This window comes from Centropristis striata, chromosome 18 (assembly GCF_030273125.1).
Source record: "Centropristis striata isolate RG_2023a ecotype Rhode Island chromosome 18, C.striata_1.0, whole genome shotgun sequence".
NCBI classification, from domain to species: Eukaryota; Metazoa; Chordata; class Actinopteri; order Perciformes; family Serranidae; genus Centropristis; species Centropristis striata.
In genome coordinates this window covers 18,014,226-18,031,570 of record NC_081534.1, presented here as the reverse complement: position 1 = coordinate 18,031,570, position 17,345 = coordinate 18,014,226, and the positions used below count along the sequence as shown (strand labels likewise).

At 42.4% G+C, this 17,345-nt stretch overlaps 1 protein-coding gene across 2 annotated transcripts in view; it reads right to left on the bottom strand.

The window, feature by feature from the left end:
* afg1lb (AFG1 like ATPase b) overlaps positions 1-16,370 on the bottom strand; it is a 57,308-nt gene extending 40,938 nt beyond the window's left edge. For both annotated transcript variants that reach the window (XM_059356214.1, XM_059356215.1), the window contains exons 1-5: positions 16,215-16,370; positions 15,689-15,990; positions 5,361-5,427; positions 4,105-4,206; positions 3,729-3,856 (exon numbers count right to left, since the gene is read on the bottom strand). In XM_059356214.1, the coding sequence (XP_059212197.1) occupies positions 3,729-3,856; positions 4,105-4,206; positions 5,361-5,427; positions 15,689-15,990; positions 16,215-16,329 (714 nt within the window). In that variant the 5' untranslated portion in view covers positions 16,330-16,370. The remainder of the gene's footprint in view (positions 1-3,728; positions 3,857-4,104; positions 4,207-5,360; positions 5,428-15,688; positions 15,991-16,214) is intronic.
* Positions 16,371-17,345: the final 975 nt, after the last annotated feature.

The following is a 17,345-nucleotide window of genomic DNA, read 5'->3' as shown; positions in this document are numbered from 1 at the left end:
TCGATATTCAGCCTAAATATATCGGGATATGACTTTTGGTCAATATCGCCCAGCCCTACCATTTTTGCTACATAGCGGGAGGGGCAAGATCACCAACTTATTTCAAATCTCATGAAAATGTCAGAACAAATGCACAATGCAATTTGAACTGTTGACTATCACCAGCTGATCTACCGAGCTTTCAGGGCCAGTTATTTTTTTAGCTACCATGGTGACAAACAAACAAACAAACCCTGCAGAAGTCAAAACTAAAATTTAAAAACTAATTGAAAATTGGGAACTATTATTATAAACTGACAGATAGCAGGAGGGAGTATTATAAAAACATAAAAATATTTTTGTTGGAGGCGTTCATGTGAATTTTCTCAACTGGGAACAAATGCCCAATGTTATTGAAAGTAAAGAGGAATTTGTGTATTTGCCCTGTGATTTGGATCCACTCCAAAAATAATGTGTTCTACCTTGGTCCACAGACAAACAGACATAAACATGAACTCATAGAAGCAGAAGAGGTAATAATGTTTTCTTCCAATATGACATACAAATCTATTAAACCAAGTGCACTTCTTTTGCAAAATGATTCCTGCAGAATGAATCTGAATTTGAAGGAGCAACACTATTTCTCAGTCGACATCTTAAGTAGATTGAGAGATACATTTTCTGGTATATTAAAGAAAGGATAAAACCTTTTTAAGAACAAGGATGTCTTGAATAGAAGGGAGACTTCTGTCCCGCCCTCTCCTCTTACTCCCTCTTACCTACTTTCCAGTATATAACAGGCACTTCTGACGGCCATACCCACGGCATATGCCTCCTTTCATACTCTGGAGAGTCTTCTGCTTTTGCATATTAGCCCCACTGCCCTCGCCAATACTTGATTAACATTTGTGTTAAAGCCTTGATTTCGCTAAGGAGAGGTGGCTAGGGGGCATCAAATTAGTGTGTGTGTGAGTGATTGTGTGTGCGCGTAATGAGAATCAACAGAAAGCCAAGGCTCTGTGTCTCTCTGAAGGGGCCCCCATTTCCTCCGACCGCAGGATTTTATTTTCATTTCAAAAGAATCATTTAAAAATGACCTTTTATACAACCTGGATTTGTTTATTCATGCGCCCTCAACATGGGCATAGTATGAGGGGCAATATTGATTGCTGAATGAGTAGGGGGAGAGGGAAAGAGAATGGGTACCCACAGAATGAGAAAGGTGGAGGGGACTGATGTAGCACTTGTGGAACACAAAAATAATGGTGCAATCTCCGTCGGCCAATGCCGATATTCAAATGAGCATCCAATTACTCGAGCGGCTGTCAGTTTACAGCGAGCCTCACGGGTGCCAAATTAAACCTCTTTTGATGTTACACCTCTTTATGTACACAACCTATGAGCAATTTCACAGAGGCTGCACAGTGACTGAGGCCCTGAGACAATGACGCTCAAGCGTTTTCTTCTCACTCTTCTTCTTCCTTGCTCACTCTCTTCCCATCTTTCCATCTTGGACCTCTCAATGGCGAGTATTCATTAGGGAAGCCGGGGTAGGGGCCGTAAAAGGAGGGAGGGGGGCTACAAATTACTGATAATGGCACGGCGCTAATGAAGAGAATGGAGAAATGTCATTAGCATTTAAGAGGATAAGATCCATCTGACCCGCCGCCGCCAGTCGCTTTCTAGCTCCACTCACTTAAGGAAGCAGGAGAGTGCGACTGATACCCAGAGCCTCATTTGCATGGCTGAGTGGAGGAGGATGCTGATTGGTATAGACCCCCCACCCCCACCCACCCCTCCACACCCCCAACTCTCCCAACCTCGCAACCTCTTGTTTATGCATCACAAACAACGTGCACATGTCTGCTTGTTTCCCCCTCCATTCACCGGTAGCAACAGTCGACAAGCGAAAACAGCAAAGCTGGCGACGGCAAACAAAACAAATCAATGAGAATGCACAAACAGCACCGCGGTTTCAAATGTGAAAGACGGGCGGATGAAAAGGAGCAGCTCTTGATCCTCGCAGATGCATAGAGAGTGATTAGAGAGAGCAAGCGCACCTTCTGTGACCTTTGACCTGCTGGCATTAACTGTAATGATATCAGTAAGAGGAACAGCATTGTGCTGCTAACAGATGTGTTTGGCCAAAGACAGAAGCACACGTCTTTCTCTGCTCACTGAATGACTAACTACCTCACAGAGAATACAGAGAGCTTCAGTAGAGGCTCTCTCCTTTGACACCAAAGGCTAAAATAATGAGAAGTTCTGTAGCACTAATGGCTGATGGTGCCTTTTAGTTGTGTGCAAAAATAATAAGTGACTTGCTTGTAATGGTTTTGGGAGCAAACTAACTGTGTGAGTGCATACACAAGCAACTGACTGCTGCAGCTTAAACATAATGATGATGAATATTATATGTTGATATATGCGACATTACACATGTTTTTACTGTTAAAACTATAGTAGTAAATGACTTACTTTAACACATACTATAGAGAGGGAATGTTTCTCTGCTGCTGGAAGTCATTTTACAATTATGCTATATTCAAAAAGGCCACTAGGTGTCCCCAGTCCTGTTTTTGTGGGGGCAATAAAGATCAGAAGCATCCAGTTGTCCAGACAGTGGCTTTATATGAACAATGATCACACTCAATAGTGCGACATGTAACATGTTTATTTCTGTTCTTGATCTACCAAGTAAGACAGGTTCACCATACAGCAGTTACTTCCCATAAAAGAGGGAAATATAACTTTATTTCCTTCTTTTGTCAAAATGTCAAAATAACTCATCTGTGAGATAGTGTGCATGGCAAAGTTTTTTTGACTGTCTTTATGTGTGATTTTAATCTGTAAAATATGTGCTGTTGACTTCCCAATGTCCCTACACCTTTTCTGAAGTCACATTCAAGCACTTTTCAAGCATTTCAACACATTAAAACTGTGGTTCATTACATATTCTTATACACTACATACAGTATGCTGATTACTGCACGTCTTCATCACATTGAATTAGATGTTTTTGTGCTTTAAAAGAGCCAAATCCGTGTCCTGTGATAGCTTTCTACAGAAAGTTTCATGTTTAAAAATGTGTCCCCTGTTAATAAGTAGACTTGGGCTCCTTTAGCAGGTTCAAGTACTTTTCAAACCTTGAAAATACCACATTATAAGTGTTTTCAGGATTTCTAGCACCTGTAGGAGCCCTGCCCTTTGTATTGAATATGCTAGTAGCTACACAAAAAACATGCATGCAACCACTATAAAATAATGTTCTAATTATTACTTCAGCAGGACTATTAGTCAGATTGACTTGTGTACAAAAGGGGTTTTAACTGAAAGATTATTTGAAATATTAAGTTTTAAACATGACCACTGTTCATCGTGATTATGTGGGATTTTTTTTTTTCACTTTGCAAACTTGATTACCTTAAGATATTTTTTTATACTGTATGTACTTTGTGCCCAGAAATATGTATTTTCTTTATATCTTTGGAATCTTTTAAGGCCTGTATGGGTATTTATTTAATCCTCTCATGCAGCCAGTGGGCTGAGGGTTTTTTACTCTAAAGTCTTAAGCATCAATGTGCCATTATTATATACAGTTGCACTTGCAGTATATTTACATATAGTGTCAGAAAAGTGCTGCTTTAAACAAATGCATGCAATTGATATATGGTTTTCTACCTGTTGCTAATGTTTAAGCAGGTTGTAAGAACACAGAAACACACAGAGCCTGTAACAAACTCGCTCACCTGAAACTCGTCAAAACACAAGAGGCAGGTTTCGCTGCTGATCTCCATGGCAACCGGTGATATGGGGTCATAGGTGAACATTTTCCCTAGCCTTCGTTTTGGCAGGCTTTGTTTCCTCCGATGGATCCCTTTAAGCAGTACACAAACGTCAGGCACATCTTAAAGCACACCTGCATCGTCAACCCAAACCCCAGTGACAATACTGAATAAAGCGCTGTAATTTCACCGCTATGCATAATGGTAGACAATTAGCAGGAGGGCTTCAGGACAAACAGAGAGATAAATATAGAATATCCAACGCACGAGAAGTCAGAAAACTTCCATAAAGTCAAGCAAGCGAGCAGTTAGCGCCTGGGAGTGGGAGGATGATACGAACTTTTGTGGATGTCCAACATGAAGCCGTTGAAGTGGACTCGCTTTTTACGAGTGTTTTCCACACGGGAGTAAAACATATCCATGAGCATGGTCTTCCCAGTGCCTGATGGATTAAAGAAAAAGAAATTACTCCAACTTCTGTCCTGACCAAAGACATCTTGTAGAAATTAAGCACCATGAAAGACTCCATTGTTCCAATACCAAAACCAGTACTGGAAACATGTCAGATACAGCTTATAATACTAGAACCACCTTCACAAAAAATAAACAAATTACCATGTACTGATGTGCAATAACTACATATGCACCTTATATTATCCTTTTTACAGCACTTAATTAAATTATTCTATTTTTATGTGTGTGGATGTGATGTATGTTTGAGCAGAGTGAATGGAAACAGTTTTCTTTTATGAGAGACAGCAAATCTTGTAGTATGTGAACATGCAATAACAGCAAATCTGAATCTGAATGAGTCTATGCACCAATCAAACATGTTTATACTGTTACTGTGCTTTTATTTGACTAAATTGTGGCTGCGCTTTAACAGTTTACTAAAGGAATTGTTATTTATACCTAGATGAATTCATTCACATTTTTAAGATATGACAGAGATGCACAAATGTGCTATTATCTGTTTCTGTACCATCTCGGTTTCTATATTACAAAGCGATAGAAGAACCGAAATGGGTGTGGCTTGTACTGGAAGTCAAATTAATTGGACAAATGTTGCATTTTCTAACCTAATTTTTTGTGCCTTCAAAGCATCTTACTGATTTAATATTGGCATAAAGTTAATTCTGAAATATATTCCCACATCCTCGTACTGCAATTCTCATCACTCAAGAAACATAATGGCGTGTGCACAGTCAATAAAGGCTTTTTCCCCCTGAATAACAATAAGCAATTTTGGATGGGAGAAACATCTGTTTGCATCACATTATTTGTGCTTTCCCAAACAATGGATATGGATTTGGATACATCTCTAACCTAGACAATCCGAGAAAGTTCTATAGGGTCTATTATCTGTATTTGTTGATGTTTTACACAGTTTTAACCCAAACCAGGTCAAACAACAATGACAGCAATCATATTACATCCATGCAGGATTGGAAGTTTTTTTTTTTTTTTTCATACGCACTGGTATCAGATTGATGCTCAGTATTAGTGAAAATTCAGGCATCAGAATCGGGAAGGAAAAATGGTACTGAACACCTCTCGGAAATACTGTAGTAAAAGTTGTTTTGTTTGTGATCTTACCAACGTCTCCATAGATATAAAAGCCTTTGGGTGGTGGAGGTGGTGGAGGTGGTGGAGCGGCTTCGTCCTTTAGGGCAAAAGAGGAAAAATGAGGAAATGACTGTTTGTTTTCCATTGAATCTTTTAACAGCTGCTTATCATCATAAACAGTAAAAACACAACAGTAAGCCATACATTAATATGGTGATTCAGAATGAACGCATTAATGAATTCCTTATTAAAAAGGCGCAGCACACTATAGCTGCTGACCCACATAAACTTCGTTATATTCATTACCATATAAGACTGAATCATCGTTTAATAAACAAAGTATGCTGAGGCATTAAGCCACCACTACAGTGTGAGGTTTCACATTCTCCAGACTAGCCCACTGCAGGGGAGGAAGACAAAGGGGATCTAATCAACAAGACAAGCCAGGGTTCCCACGAAAGAAAAGCATCATCAGAGGAACAATGGGGGGATTTGTCAGACAAAACGGAGAGGACTGGATGAGGCTCCATACGAGATGGAGTGGACTTGTCTGTGCAGCCTGTTTAGCGCTGCTAATTGTGATACGGTACTGTTGCATTGAGGTGCTGCTGGAAGTCATTGTGCTGCCTGCCTCCTATCATCAAAAGGTCCTAGCTTCAAAAAAACGTCTTCTATGTGACCGGGCTGAGAATATCGAGCAAAGCCAAATATCTCTAAAAAAAAAAAGAAAGAAAAAAAAAGGGAGGGGGGCCCACGCCATGTAAACGCATGTGTCATCAGTTTAATGATAACTTGGAGCACATTTGTATATCCAAGGATAAATAGATAGATGTTTATTACAGGGTTTCACAACAGTGGTTTGTCCATCTCTGTAACCAGGCAACGCCAAATAGCTTTGGAATTAACTAAATAGAAAGGTTTGTGCTCTTTAAATTTAATTTGCAGACAATGGCCAATTGAAACCTAAATGAAAAAACAAACTTGTTACCCATCCTCTCCCTTTGCCCTCTTCCCGCTCCTCCCCTCTGCCCCCCCTCCATCCCTGCCTGTCCTGCGCTGGAGTGAAATACTGGAAGAGCAACAAGCCTTTCCTGTCTGCTCTGGCATAACAGTGTGTGACTTCTCCCTGACTTCCCAAGCTGCCCTCTGGCATGGTGGGGTAATTGTCAGCGGTGGCTGGAAGCCATTCTGCCACGGCAGAGTGGAGAAGGACAAGGCTGTCCCTCAGCCACTCTGTCTAGCTGAGCTCTATGGCCTTGTCTCACCTCCTGCAGGAGGATACAGACTGGCACATGAGTGGAAAGTTCACATGCAGGACATGGCCACTTTGGCTTGGAGGAAAAATTCAGTTTCAACATGTTTATCTACAGCCAGAGACGTCATGTGTCTCCCTAAGAAGATTAATGGAGTGATTACGGGAGTATGTTTACGTGGTCCAACTGTCCTGCTGGAGACCTGTAGTGTACAGGACGACTAGGATGCAGGTCTGACTTGAAGAGGGTGGCTCCCTCTAAACAATGGCCCATTGTTAGCCGACCATCCGCAAAACCACGCCACATTGGGTCAATATTAAGTCAAGTGTACTCTCCTCACAGACTTGGTCAGTTAGTGAGGACAATGGCGGCACTTTCACAGAGAGAACAGACACCGAAAGGACAGTGGTATGACCTGATTCAAACCAGAATAATTGCATAAGTACTCCAGTCAGTGAGTGTGTGTGTGTGTATGTGAGAGGCAGAGCAAGAAATAAGGTGCAAAAGGAGAGGGGGGCGGTGGTGTTGATAGCCTAACACCAAAGTATTTGTCAGAGTCCCGAATCAAAAGCAAAAAGGACAAGAATGGCCCAGACAATAGGGATCCCCTCATTACTGCATGGGGACGGTGAGAGAGTGAGAGGGGTGCCGGGACGGGCCCAGCGGGAGGTCTGCCCTGCTGCCTTCCAAAATCTCTGCCTAACCCTATGTGTCTGTGCCAGCCAACCAACAAAACAACTCCCACCACCAAATAGTAGACAGTCAGCTCCCCTGACCTAAAAACAACAACAGCCCCCTACATTACGCCGTTCCAAAACTCACATGCACAATACACTTCCCAGACCCCTACCCTCCCTTTGACCTGAGCCCCATGGCCACCATCAGTGATACAACTGGAGTACAGTGCAGCGGACTCTGTGAAGTCCCTCCATATGTTAGACGTCAATGGGGCTTTACAACAGAATGAGAGTCCAGATGCCACACTGTAGAAGGCTCTAAACAAATCCATGCTGCCCGGCAGATTGTGAAGTTTGTCCAGAATTAAGGCACTTTTTTCACCTTCCAACATTTTAATTGGGTGTCAGAAGTCTTTAAATATGTGCATTAAAAGTCCAAAAGTCCACGACAATGGGCCTCATTCACCAATATCTTCTTAAGAATCTTCTTAGATTCTTTCTTAAGTCCTTCTTAAGAATATTTCTAAGAAGACCCTACGTCAGATTCATCAACGTGTTCTTAAGCCGCTGAATTGTTCGCAGCCGTATTCTTAAATTGATGAATGCCATCTCCTCGTAAGTTGAGCGGGCGTGCCAGGTGAGTCTAATTAACATAGGATTAGCATAGGTAACCGCCCATTAATGCCCATAAAAGGACCCATAAAAAGGACTGCAGGGCCGTGTGTAGACGGCACACAGAGGAAACAGCAAGAGAATGCCTAAAGCAAAGCGTAAATCTGTTGGAGCACAGGTAAAAAGAAAAAAAAACAGAACTAGAAGTTCTGCTGCAGGAGATCACTTGGAGGAAGAAAATTTAATTTAGCAGCCTTAGTGCAGGTTGCAACAACACAAACAATTAATTTTCTGGAATAATACCATATATATATATATATATATATAAATAAAAAATGTGTGCCCTGTAATGCAGGAGTTTACTGTAGTGTGTAAGCTCAAAATATGTTTTTAGTATTGGACTGAGGGGTTTCAACCTTGGCTTGATTTAATTTTTTTTTTTTTTATCACAGATGAAGTCCCGCAGAGCCAACTTGCAACGGACAGAGCCCTTCTGCAGCAGCAATATATATGTCATTGTTATTTTTGGCCGTGGATGGAGAAATGCCACCTATAAATAGGGTGGTATCACTAATGGACGGCATGATTTCCAATTTCCTTGATTCATGTTAAAGCGTTGGCACATTTAATTTAATTAAAATGAAAAAAAATGAAATGAATAAATAAATACATAAATATGACGGAAATTTCACTGTAATGTATTTTATTGAACTTAACAAAAGAAGACAACACAAACATGCCAACATGTCATCACTGAAATGTGCTTAAGAGTTCTTTGTAGGAGTGTTTGTAGGATTTGTTCTGACCTAAGAAAAATCCTGGATAAGAAAAAAATTCATGAAATCTTCGTAAATTTGTTCTCAAGAACGGTTCTTGAATGAGGCCCAATGATTGTAGTGGAAGAAGTATTCAAATCCCTTACTTAAGTAAAAGTACAAACACCATACTGTGAAATTACTCCACCACAAGTAAAAGTCCTGCATTCAAAACTTACTGAATTAAAGTACAAAAGTATCAGCATCAAAATTTACTCAAAATATCAAAAGTAAAAGTACTCGTTATGCAGAATGGACCCACTCAGATTGTTTATATGTTACAAATATCATTAGATTATTTTTATTGATGCATTTATGTAAGCAGTGTTTTAATTTTGAAAGATATGGTTCATTTTAACTAATATACTGTTATGAGTTTTAATTTTTTTTAAAAGTATAATAACTTCTAATTTATCAAGTTTTCTATGTTAAATCTCGGCCTGAAAAGTAACTAAAGCTGCCAGCTAAATGTAGAAAAAAAAAGTAAAAAGTCCAACATTTGCCTCAAAATGTAGTGGAGTACAAGTATAAAGTTACATAAAATGGAAATGCTCAAGTAAAGTACAAGTACCTCAAAATTGTACTTAAGTACAGTACTTAGTACTTAGTAACATTCCACCACTGCTTTTTTCAAAGATCGCTCTATAGGTCACTCTGTTCATGGTCACTCTGGTCCATCTATCTAACTTTGGCAAAAACGTGTGTCATTTATAATTAAATTTATAAACTTGCACAAGATTTTGTGGAAAGGTTGATCATGAGCCAAAGGACAGCTGATTAACTTTTTATTTCAGCTGGGGGTGAAAAAAGTGGGAGTTGCTTTTAACGTAAACATGCATAACTCACGTACCAAACTGCTTTGTTTTAGAGTCTTGTGGGAGGCATCATTGCACTCAGCAGAGAGTTCCTCTTTCATTAGTGCGGATTAGTGCGGTTCTGTGGTTGGAGCCAGGTTGGACACACTGGAGGAGGTAGTGGAGAGATGCACTGTCAAGATGTTTGAGGCCATCCTGAAATACCCAGATCATCCGCTACACAAAACCTTTATGGACCAAAAAAACAGCAGTGGACGGCTCCTCTCTCTCTGTTGCAGGACGGAGAGATTCAAAAGATCCTTCGCTCCTACAGCCATCAGGCTGTCTCATTATAACAGAGATTCTACCAGACTAACTGGATTTCCCCTTGGGGATAAATAAAGTAATTTTGATTTGATTTTGATTTGATTGATTGATTTGATTGATTAGCCCCACCCCCTACACTTAAGTCACACCCCCTTTACCACTGTTTGTGATAAACTCTTGCAGGAGGTGTCATTGGACCCAGTACAGAGTGGTTTGAAGCTTTTGCTCTAGGTGGCTGAAATTTGGCATGGAAGTCAAGTGTTTGTGAGGTTGTCTGTGGCAATATTTTTGTTCTTAGTTGACCACATGAACTGCATGACCCAATGGCCATTTGAATGTCTTAAAATGTAATTCTTTTTCTGAAATATTTCATGTATTATTACATAACTCATTGACTTCATAATACCAATAAATTACTTTTTTGTGTGTTTTTTTTGGTATTTCATACCAGGCTTTCTGGTTTTTCTGGGCCTCCTGCAGGTTGACCTTGGCCTCCTCCTGGTACCTCTCCAGCCGGTCCCTCATCTCCAGCACGAACTGCACCACCCCTCTGTCACTTGAAGTGCTGGAAGAGCCTTCCCAGCTCTTTCGAAGCAGGTCCAAGGGTCCCTGTACCTCCCAGCCATACAAGAGTTCAAATGGTGAGAAGCCGGTTGAAGCCTGGGGAACCTCCCGGTAGGCGAAAAGCAGGAACGGCAACCAGCGATCCCAGTCTTTGCCTGTGTCATCCACAAACTTCTGCAGCATCTTCTTTAGTGTCTGGTTGAACCGTTCAACCAGACCATCAGTCTGTGGATGGTATGGGGTAGTTTTAATGGCTGTGATGCCCAGCTGTCTCTGGAAAAGCTGCATCAACCGTGACGTGAAGTTTGTTCCTTGGTCAGTTAAGATCTCATCCGGTATCCCCACTCTAGAGAATAACTGCACCAATGCTCGCAGTACAGTGGGAGCAGTAATGGTCCGCAGGGGAAAGGCCTCAGGGAAACGCGTGGCATAGTCGCACACCACCAGGATGTACTCATGACCCCCACTACTCTTCACCAAAGGTCCTACAATGTCCATAGCAATCCTGCGGAAAGGAGTGGAGATGATCGGTAGAGGGTGTAGCAAAGCTCTGTCAGACTTACGGGCCGGGCATGTTTTCTGACATGTGGGGCATGTGGTGCAATACCTCTGAATGTCTGTGTACATGGAGGGCCAATAAAACCGTGAACTGATGCGTAAGTATGTTTTGTTACGGCCAAGGTGTCCAGCCCATGGAAGTGTGTGTGCCAGGTGCATAATCAGTGGTCTGCAGCTAGCAGGGATCACCAGGCGCTTGTGTTCATCTGTAGTTGTGTACAACACATCATTTTCAACACTGAACATTTCCCTCCCCACACAACTTCCATTTGCCTCTTCTCCCACCTTAGCAAATAACAGCTTTAGGGTTTTATCTCCCCTCTGCAGCTCAGCAATATTATGAGGCACTTCCCACATTTCTTTTGACCCCACATTTTCCCACTTCGGTTCAGTCTGCCTTAACTGCTTTTCAAAGCGGCGTTGGCGACGAGATTTATTTGGGCCCTTAGTGCCACCCTCACACAGACTACTGTCCAAGTCTGGGAGTGGTTGGACACCCTTTGCTTGGGCTCGGGTGATCACAGGACAGGAAACATTTACATTACCCTCCCCAAAGTCTGGTTCCACTGGGACCTCTTTATTGTGCAACAAGTCCATCAAAACAGGTAAGTCCCATCCAAGGATCATGTCCACAGGCAAGTTCTGCACCACCCCAACAGTCAACAGGTAAGGCTGTTCATCAATGGTGATTGTCACATCAGCTCTGGGGTAGGGATGCTTATCCCCATGTACACACAAAATGTCTGTCTGTCGGCTGTAGTCCACCCAGCCTGCTGGCACCAAGCTGTGTTTAATCAGGGATGTGAAACTACCAGTGTCCAGCAGAGCAGTAACCTGCTGCCCATTTATACTGACAGTTTTATGATGTTGCATTTGGTCTGTTTTACTTTCATTGGGTGCCACCTCTGGACGTGGTGCATAGCAGGCGCCACTGACCTTTGCCTTCCGTATGGGACAAACGGAAGCTTTGTGGCCTGGCTGCTGGCAATAGTAACAGACAAAATCCTTACCAGAGGCTTGTTGGTTTGGGGCAGTGCTGGTACCTGGAACCTCCTGTCTGTACTCTCTCCTCCCGGGCCGGGTCTGTGGTGGCTGGTAGGTTGGTCGGGGTGCTGCACTGGTTGAGCGTGAAGCTGGGCCTCCTCTCCGAGCATTCAGATACTGCAGCGCTAGCCTGGCAGCTATAAGCCCCTCCGCTGGCTCATGCTCCTTCACCCAGGTTCGTACTTCCGGCGGCAGTACCCTCAGCAGCTGCTCCAGGATGATGATCTCCCCGATCTGCTCCTTGGTGTGCTGTTCTGGCCGGGTCCAGCGCCGGTAGAGGCCCCTCAGGCGGTGGTAGGTCTCAGTAGGGTTCTCGCCGGGTGGTGTCGTCATGGACCTGAACTGCTGCCGGTAGGTTTCTGGCGAGATGTCAAATTTGGCCAGAAGTGCAGTCTTTAGGTCAGGATACCAGTGGGCCCTCTCCTCATCCATCGCAGTGTAGGCCTCCAACGCCTTGCCCGATAGCAGTGGCACTAGGCGGCATGCCCACTCATCCTCTGGCCAATGCCATGTTTTTGCAATCCGCTCAAAGCGGAGTAAATAGTTTTCAATGTCCTCCCCATTTTCATATTGGGGAATTCTGGGCTCGCTATAGGGCCTCCAGTCTGATCTTGGCTGGTCGGACCTACTGCTTGCCCCCGGAAACTGGATGGATGCTGCTGGTGATACCTCCCGTGGTGTGTCCCTCTGCATACGCCGGGGTGCTGGTGTGGGCAGGTCCAATCTGGGACTGGTGGCTGTAGCCGTGCTGGGTGTAGACATGGCAGGCGGCTGATTCAGCACATGCAGTGGCTGGGCTGCCCTTGGATGTGTCAGGACAGCAGGTTGAGGTAACCGATCAGCTGATGGAAGAGAGGCCCTCAGCCCTCTGATCTCTGCCAGTAGGCCCTCCTCTCTCCTTTGCTGTGCTGCCAAAAAGTCCCGCATCATGTCCACCAACTCTCCACCTGTTTCAGCTGTGGGTGCCGGAGCTGTAGGAGCAGCTGGGCGCCACCAGGAGGTGTCCTCATCCTCTACGTCAGTTTCCCAGTCCAGGTCGGCACCGCCGGTCGCCATTTCCTCTGGCTGCTGTGGCCGCTGGGAACGCAGGCCGGTGCGTCTGGGAAGGAGGGTTTTTTTCCGACTTGCCATCCCACTTCTGACACCATATGTGGCGGGGTTCTACTAGCAACCTCGTTAAAATACAAAAATCCAGGCTTAGTCGGGAAATGAATGTTCTTGATTTTTATTCTCCTCCTCCTCAGGTGCAAACAGTGCCAATATGTACAACCCCAAAAAAATAATAAACAAATAAAACAAAGTAAATGAAGCAAAAAAAATGCTATATATATATACAAGTACCAAACAAAACAAAATAGAGCAAAATGAGTTCTTCAATAACTCTTTGCACAATAATCAATACTTTTCTCTCTTTCACCAATCAGTTACCTCCTCTGTAACAACAACCACTCTCTCAGATCAGGGTTCTGGCTGCCTCTTATATAGAGGTAGCTCCTCCCCCTAGGAATCATAAATTGGCGTCATATTCCTATATAATGACGCCGGTCCTGACGCCCTGTTTCTCTGCCGGAAACGGACAGGTAAGTAGGAGCGGGCGCATTTCTACACATCGGTAAGTTTAACATGTTTGTCCATAACTTTTTAGAACTGCCAAGTGTGCACCCTTGGCAGCGCTATTGTACAGTGAAGGGAAGGGGAATTTGTGCTTTGTAAAGTCCGTTTGTTGAAGAGCAGAGGGGAACGAGGAACGATGTGGAATATGTGTCTGTGTGCGCTGCATGTGTGTGTGTGTGTGGCGCTGCATGTGTGTGTGTGTGCCGCTGGCCGCGTCAGTGACGGGACTGCTCCGTCACAAGGTCACTCTGTTCATGGTCACTCTGGTCCATCTATCTAACTTTGGCAAAAACGTGTGTCATTTATAATTAAATTTATAAACTTGCACAAGATTTTGTGGAAAGGTTGATCATGAGCCAAAGGACAGCTGATTAACTTTTTATTTCAGCTGGGGGTGAAAAAAGTGGGAGTTGCTTTTAACGTAAACATGCATAACTCACGTACCAAACTGCTTTGTTTTAGAGTCTTGTGGGAGGCATCATTGCACTCAGCAGAGAGTTCCTCTTTCATTAGTGCGGATTAGTGCGGTTCTGTGGTTGGAGCCAGGTTGGACACACTGGAGGAGGTAGTGGAGAGATGCACTGTCAAGATGTTTGAGGCCATCCTGAAATACCCAGATCATCCGCTACACAAAACCTTTATGGACCAAAAAAACAGCAGTGGACGGCTCCTCTCTCTCTGTTGCAGGACGGAGAGATTCAAAAGATCCTTCGCTCCTACAGCCATCAGGCTGTCTCATTATAACAGAGATTCTACCAGACTAACTGGATTTCCCCTTGGGGATAAATAAAGTAATTTTGATTTGATTTTGATTTGATTGATTGATTTGATTGATTAGCCCCACCCCCTACACTTAAGTCACACCCCCTTTACCACTGTTTGTGATAAACTCTTGCAGGAGGTGTCATTGGACCCAGTACAGAGTGGTTTGAAGCTTTTGCTCTAGGTGGCTGAAATTTGGCATGGAAGTCAAGTGTTTGTGAGGTTGTCTGTGGCAATATTTTTGTTCTTAGTTGACCACATGAACTGCATGACCCAATGGCCATTTGAATGTCTTAAAATGTAATTCTTTTTCTGAAATATTTCATGTATTATTACATAACTCATTGACTTCATAATACCAATAAATTACTTTTTTGTGTGTTTTTTTTTTATATTTATATATTTTTTGTTCACCTCACTATAGCTATATTGTTTCGGCTCTGAGTTCACTATTTTCGTAGCTTTTGGCCCAAATGCTGATGCACACGAATGTTCTTAACACAACAAAATGAAAAGAGAAAATACAGGCCGAGGGCAGAGTCACTGAAGGAACAGACACCACCACACACTTCTAGTGGGTCAGTATGCTTAATACATTATAGGAAAATCCTCAGTGGTGTAAAGTAACTATGTACATTTACTCAAGCACTGTACTTAAGTATCATTTTGAGGTACTTGTACTTGACTTGAGTATTTCCTTTTTATGTAATTAAACTTCTACTTCACTACATTTTATAGGCACATATTGTACTTTTTACTCCACTATATTTAGCCAACAGCTTTAGTTACTTTTCATGTCAATATTTAACATAAAAACATGATACATTTAAAGTGATTAATACTTTTCTTTTAAAAATAAACCTCATGACAGTATATTAAGTAGTTTAAATGAGTCCTATATGGACCACAGTAAAATGCTGCTTACATAAATGCATCAATAATAACATTCCAATAATATATTTGGAATATATAAAACAATCTTATTGGGTCCATTCTGCATAACGAGTACTTTTACTTTTGATACTTTAAGTACATTTTGATGCCGATACTTTTGTACTTTCACTGAAGTACGTTTTGAATGCAAGACTTTTACTTGTAGTGGGGTAATTTCACAGTGTGGTATTAGTACTTTTACTGAAGTAAGGGATCTGAATACTTCTTCCACCACTAAAAATCCTGCATAGTATACCTTTAAATTTAGCTCAAAAACGTATACTGTTTAGAAAGAGTCATGCATGGGTATCATGACAGCTAACAAAGAAAAAAACTTTGGTGGAAAAATATATGGAGTATATGGAGAGTGATTGTGTGCATCATAATGTATAATGTTGCCTTTACCTCAGCAGTGCACCCACCGCCTTTGTTTTCAACTGTTGTTTTACTCTGAGGGTCTTTGTTGTCATCTTTAGAGTTAAGCCTCGGCGGAGGTGGGTTCATATAGATGCTGTTACTGTAGTTCTCCATGGTGTGCTGCAGCTGAGCCAGCTGTTGGAGAACTGTTCTCTGCTGAGCATCTTTCCTCAGAGAGCCACGCTGAACGAGGCGGTCATAGCGTCCACTGAGGTGACAAATGTCTGCTGCTGGAGACCCGGAGGAGCAGGAGGATGCGGAGGAACTGCACGTCCTCCAACTAACGTAACCTTGAAGCATTACAGCAAAAGCACCATGTGTTAATTGTTACACGGAGCGTGCAAAAAATACCTTGATTCAATTATATGCAATGAAAGCATGGTCGGGGAGAGAAAGCGCTACAGCCAGGTGTAATGCAGAGGCTTTAGGTGATACATAAGAAACCGGCTTTAACCCACGAAATCCTCCCACAGACTGAATCCTATTGACTGTAACTTGGCGGAAAGACACGTACCTTTTCCAGTGCAAACAGCAGTCAGCCGGCAAATATTCTTTAACACCAGCATAGTGTCCCTTGGTAAAAGATTTATTGAGCATTTGACAGCTGCAGGAACCGTGTACGCTGCCATGATGGTTTCAAACCCCGATAACTTTATTGACAATCACTTGGAACATAGACACAGGAAACACGCGTGGCAGAGATCTTACTGGGACCAGTTCTAAATACATTTAGGCAGATATAACGTCACAATTATGCATTTAAATTTATGTTTGTGAATAACGAAAACAAATGGATGCATATTTTAGGCGGAAATAGCTCCCATTTATTTATATGACTGGATTATATCACTGGTTATTAATAGAATATTCCAATGTAAAGCTTTTATTTTAAATAATAAATAGCGTTGAAGCACGTCATTAACGTCGGATCACCTGTGTTTTCACATTGTTAGCAGCAATTACTGCACATTGGAAAGCGCGATTGGAAATTAATGGGATTCTTGAAAAAATAAAAATAAAATAGGAGAGGCAAAATGTGAATTTTTGAAGAGGTGTGTCTCATTAGTACTACTAAGTAGAACATGTCTACATTTGTCTGGGGTGGTTGGATCCCATAACTCAGAAGCTATTGAGCAAAAAGACATTTTCCATAGGAAATGAATAGGATCATTTATTGACGGTCCCTAGGTAAAAACCAAGCAGTTAGGGGCAAATGGGTGTCATATTGTTTTCTGCCAAGATACATATACATATATATTAGTGAGTGAAAGCAGAGCAGGAACTGTTGATGATATCTGTCGAATATCCAACATCAAACTAACTTCACCAAGGTGGTGGCCGGAGTCATGAGGAGATGATTTAGGCAAAACAAAAAAACAACCATTGTGACAAAAAAAAATGACTTAGGCGATTATTTTAACAGTGTGGCGATATGTATACCGTCCAAAAAAATGTTGCAGCCAATGTGCCCGCTGGTGGTTTGTAAACAAATCGCGCAGCAGGTGGCCAAACAGCGTCAGCTGAACCTCAGCTGATCGGAAGTGCAGCGCGCTGGCCTTTCAAGCTCGTACTTGTGTGATTTCCCTTCAACATAAAAGTTGCACTTTGACTTCAAAGCTGTGTAAATGATTTAATCGCGTAGAAG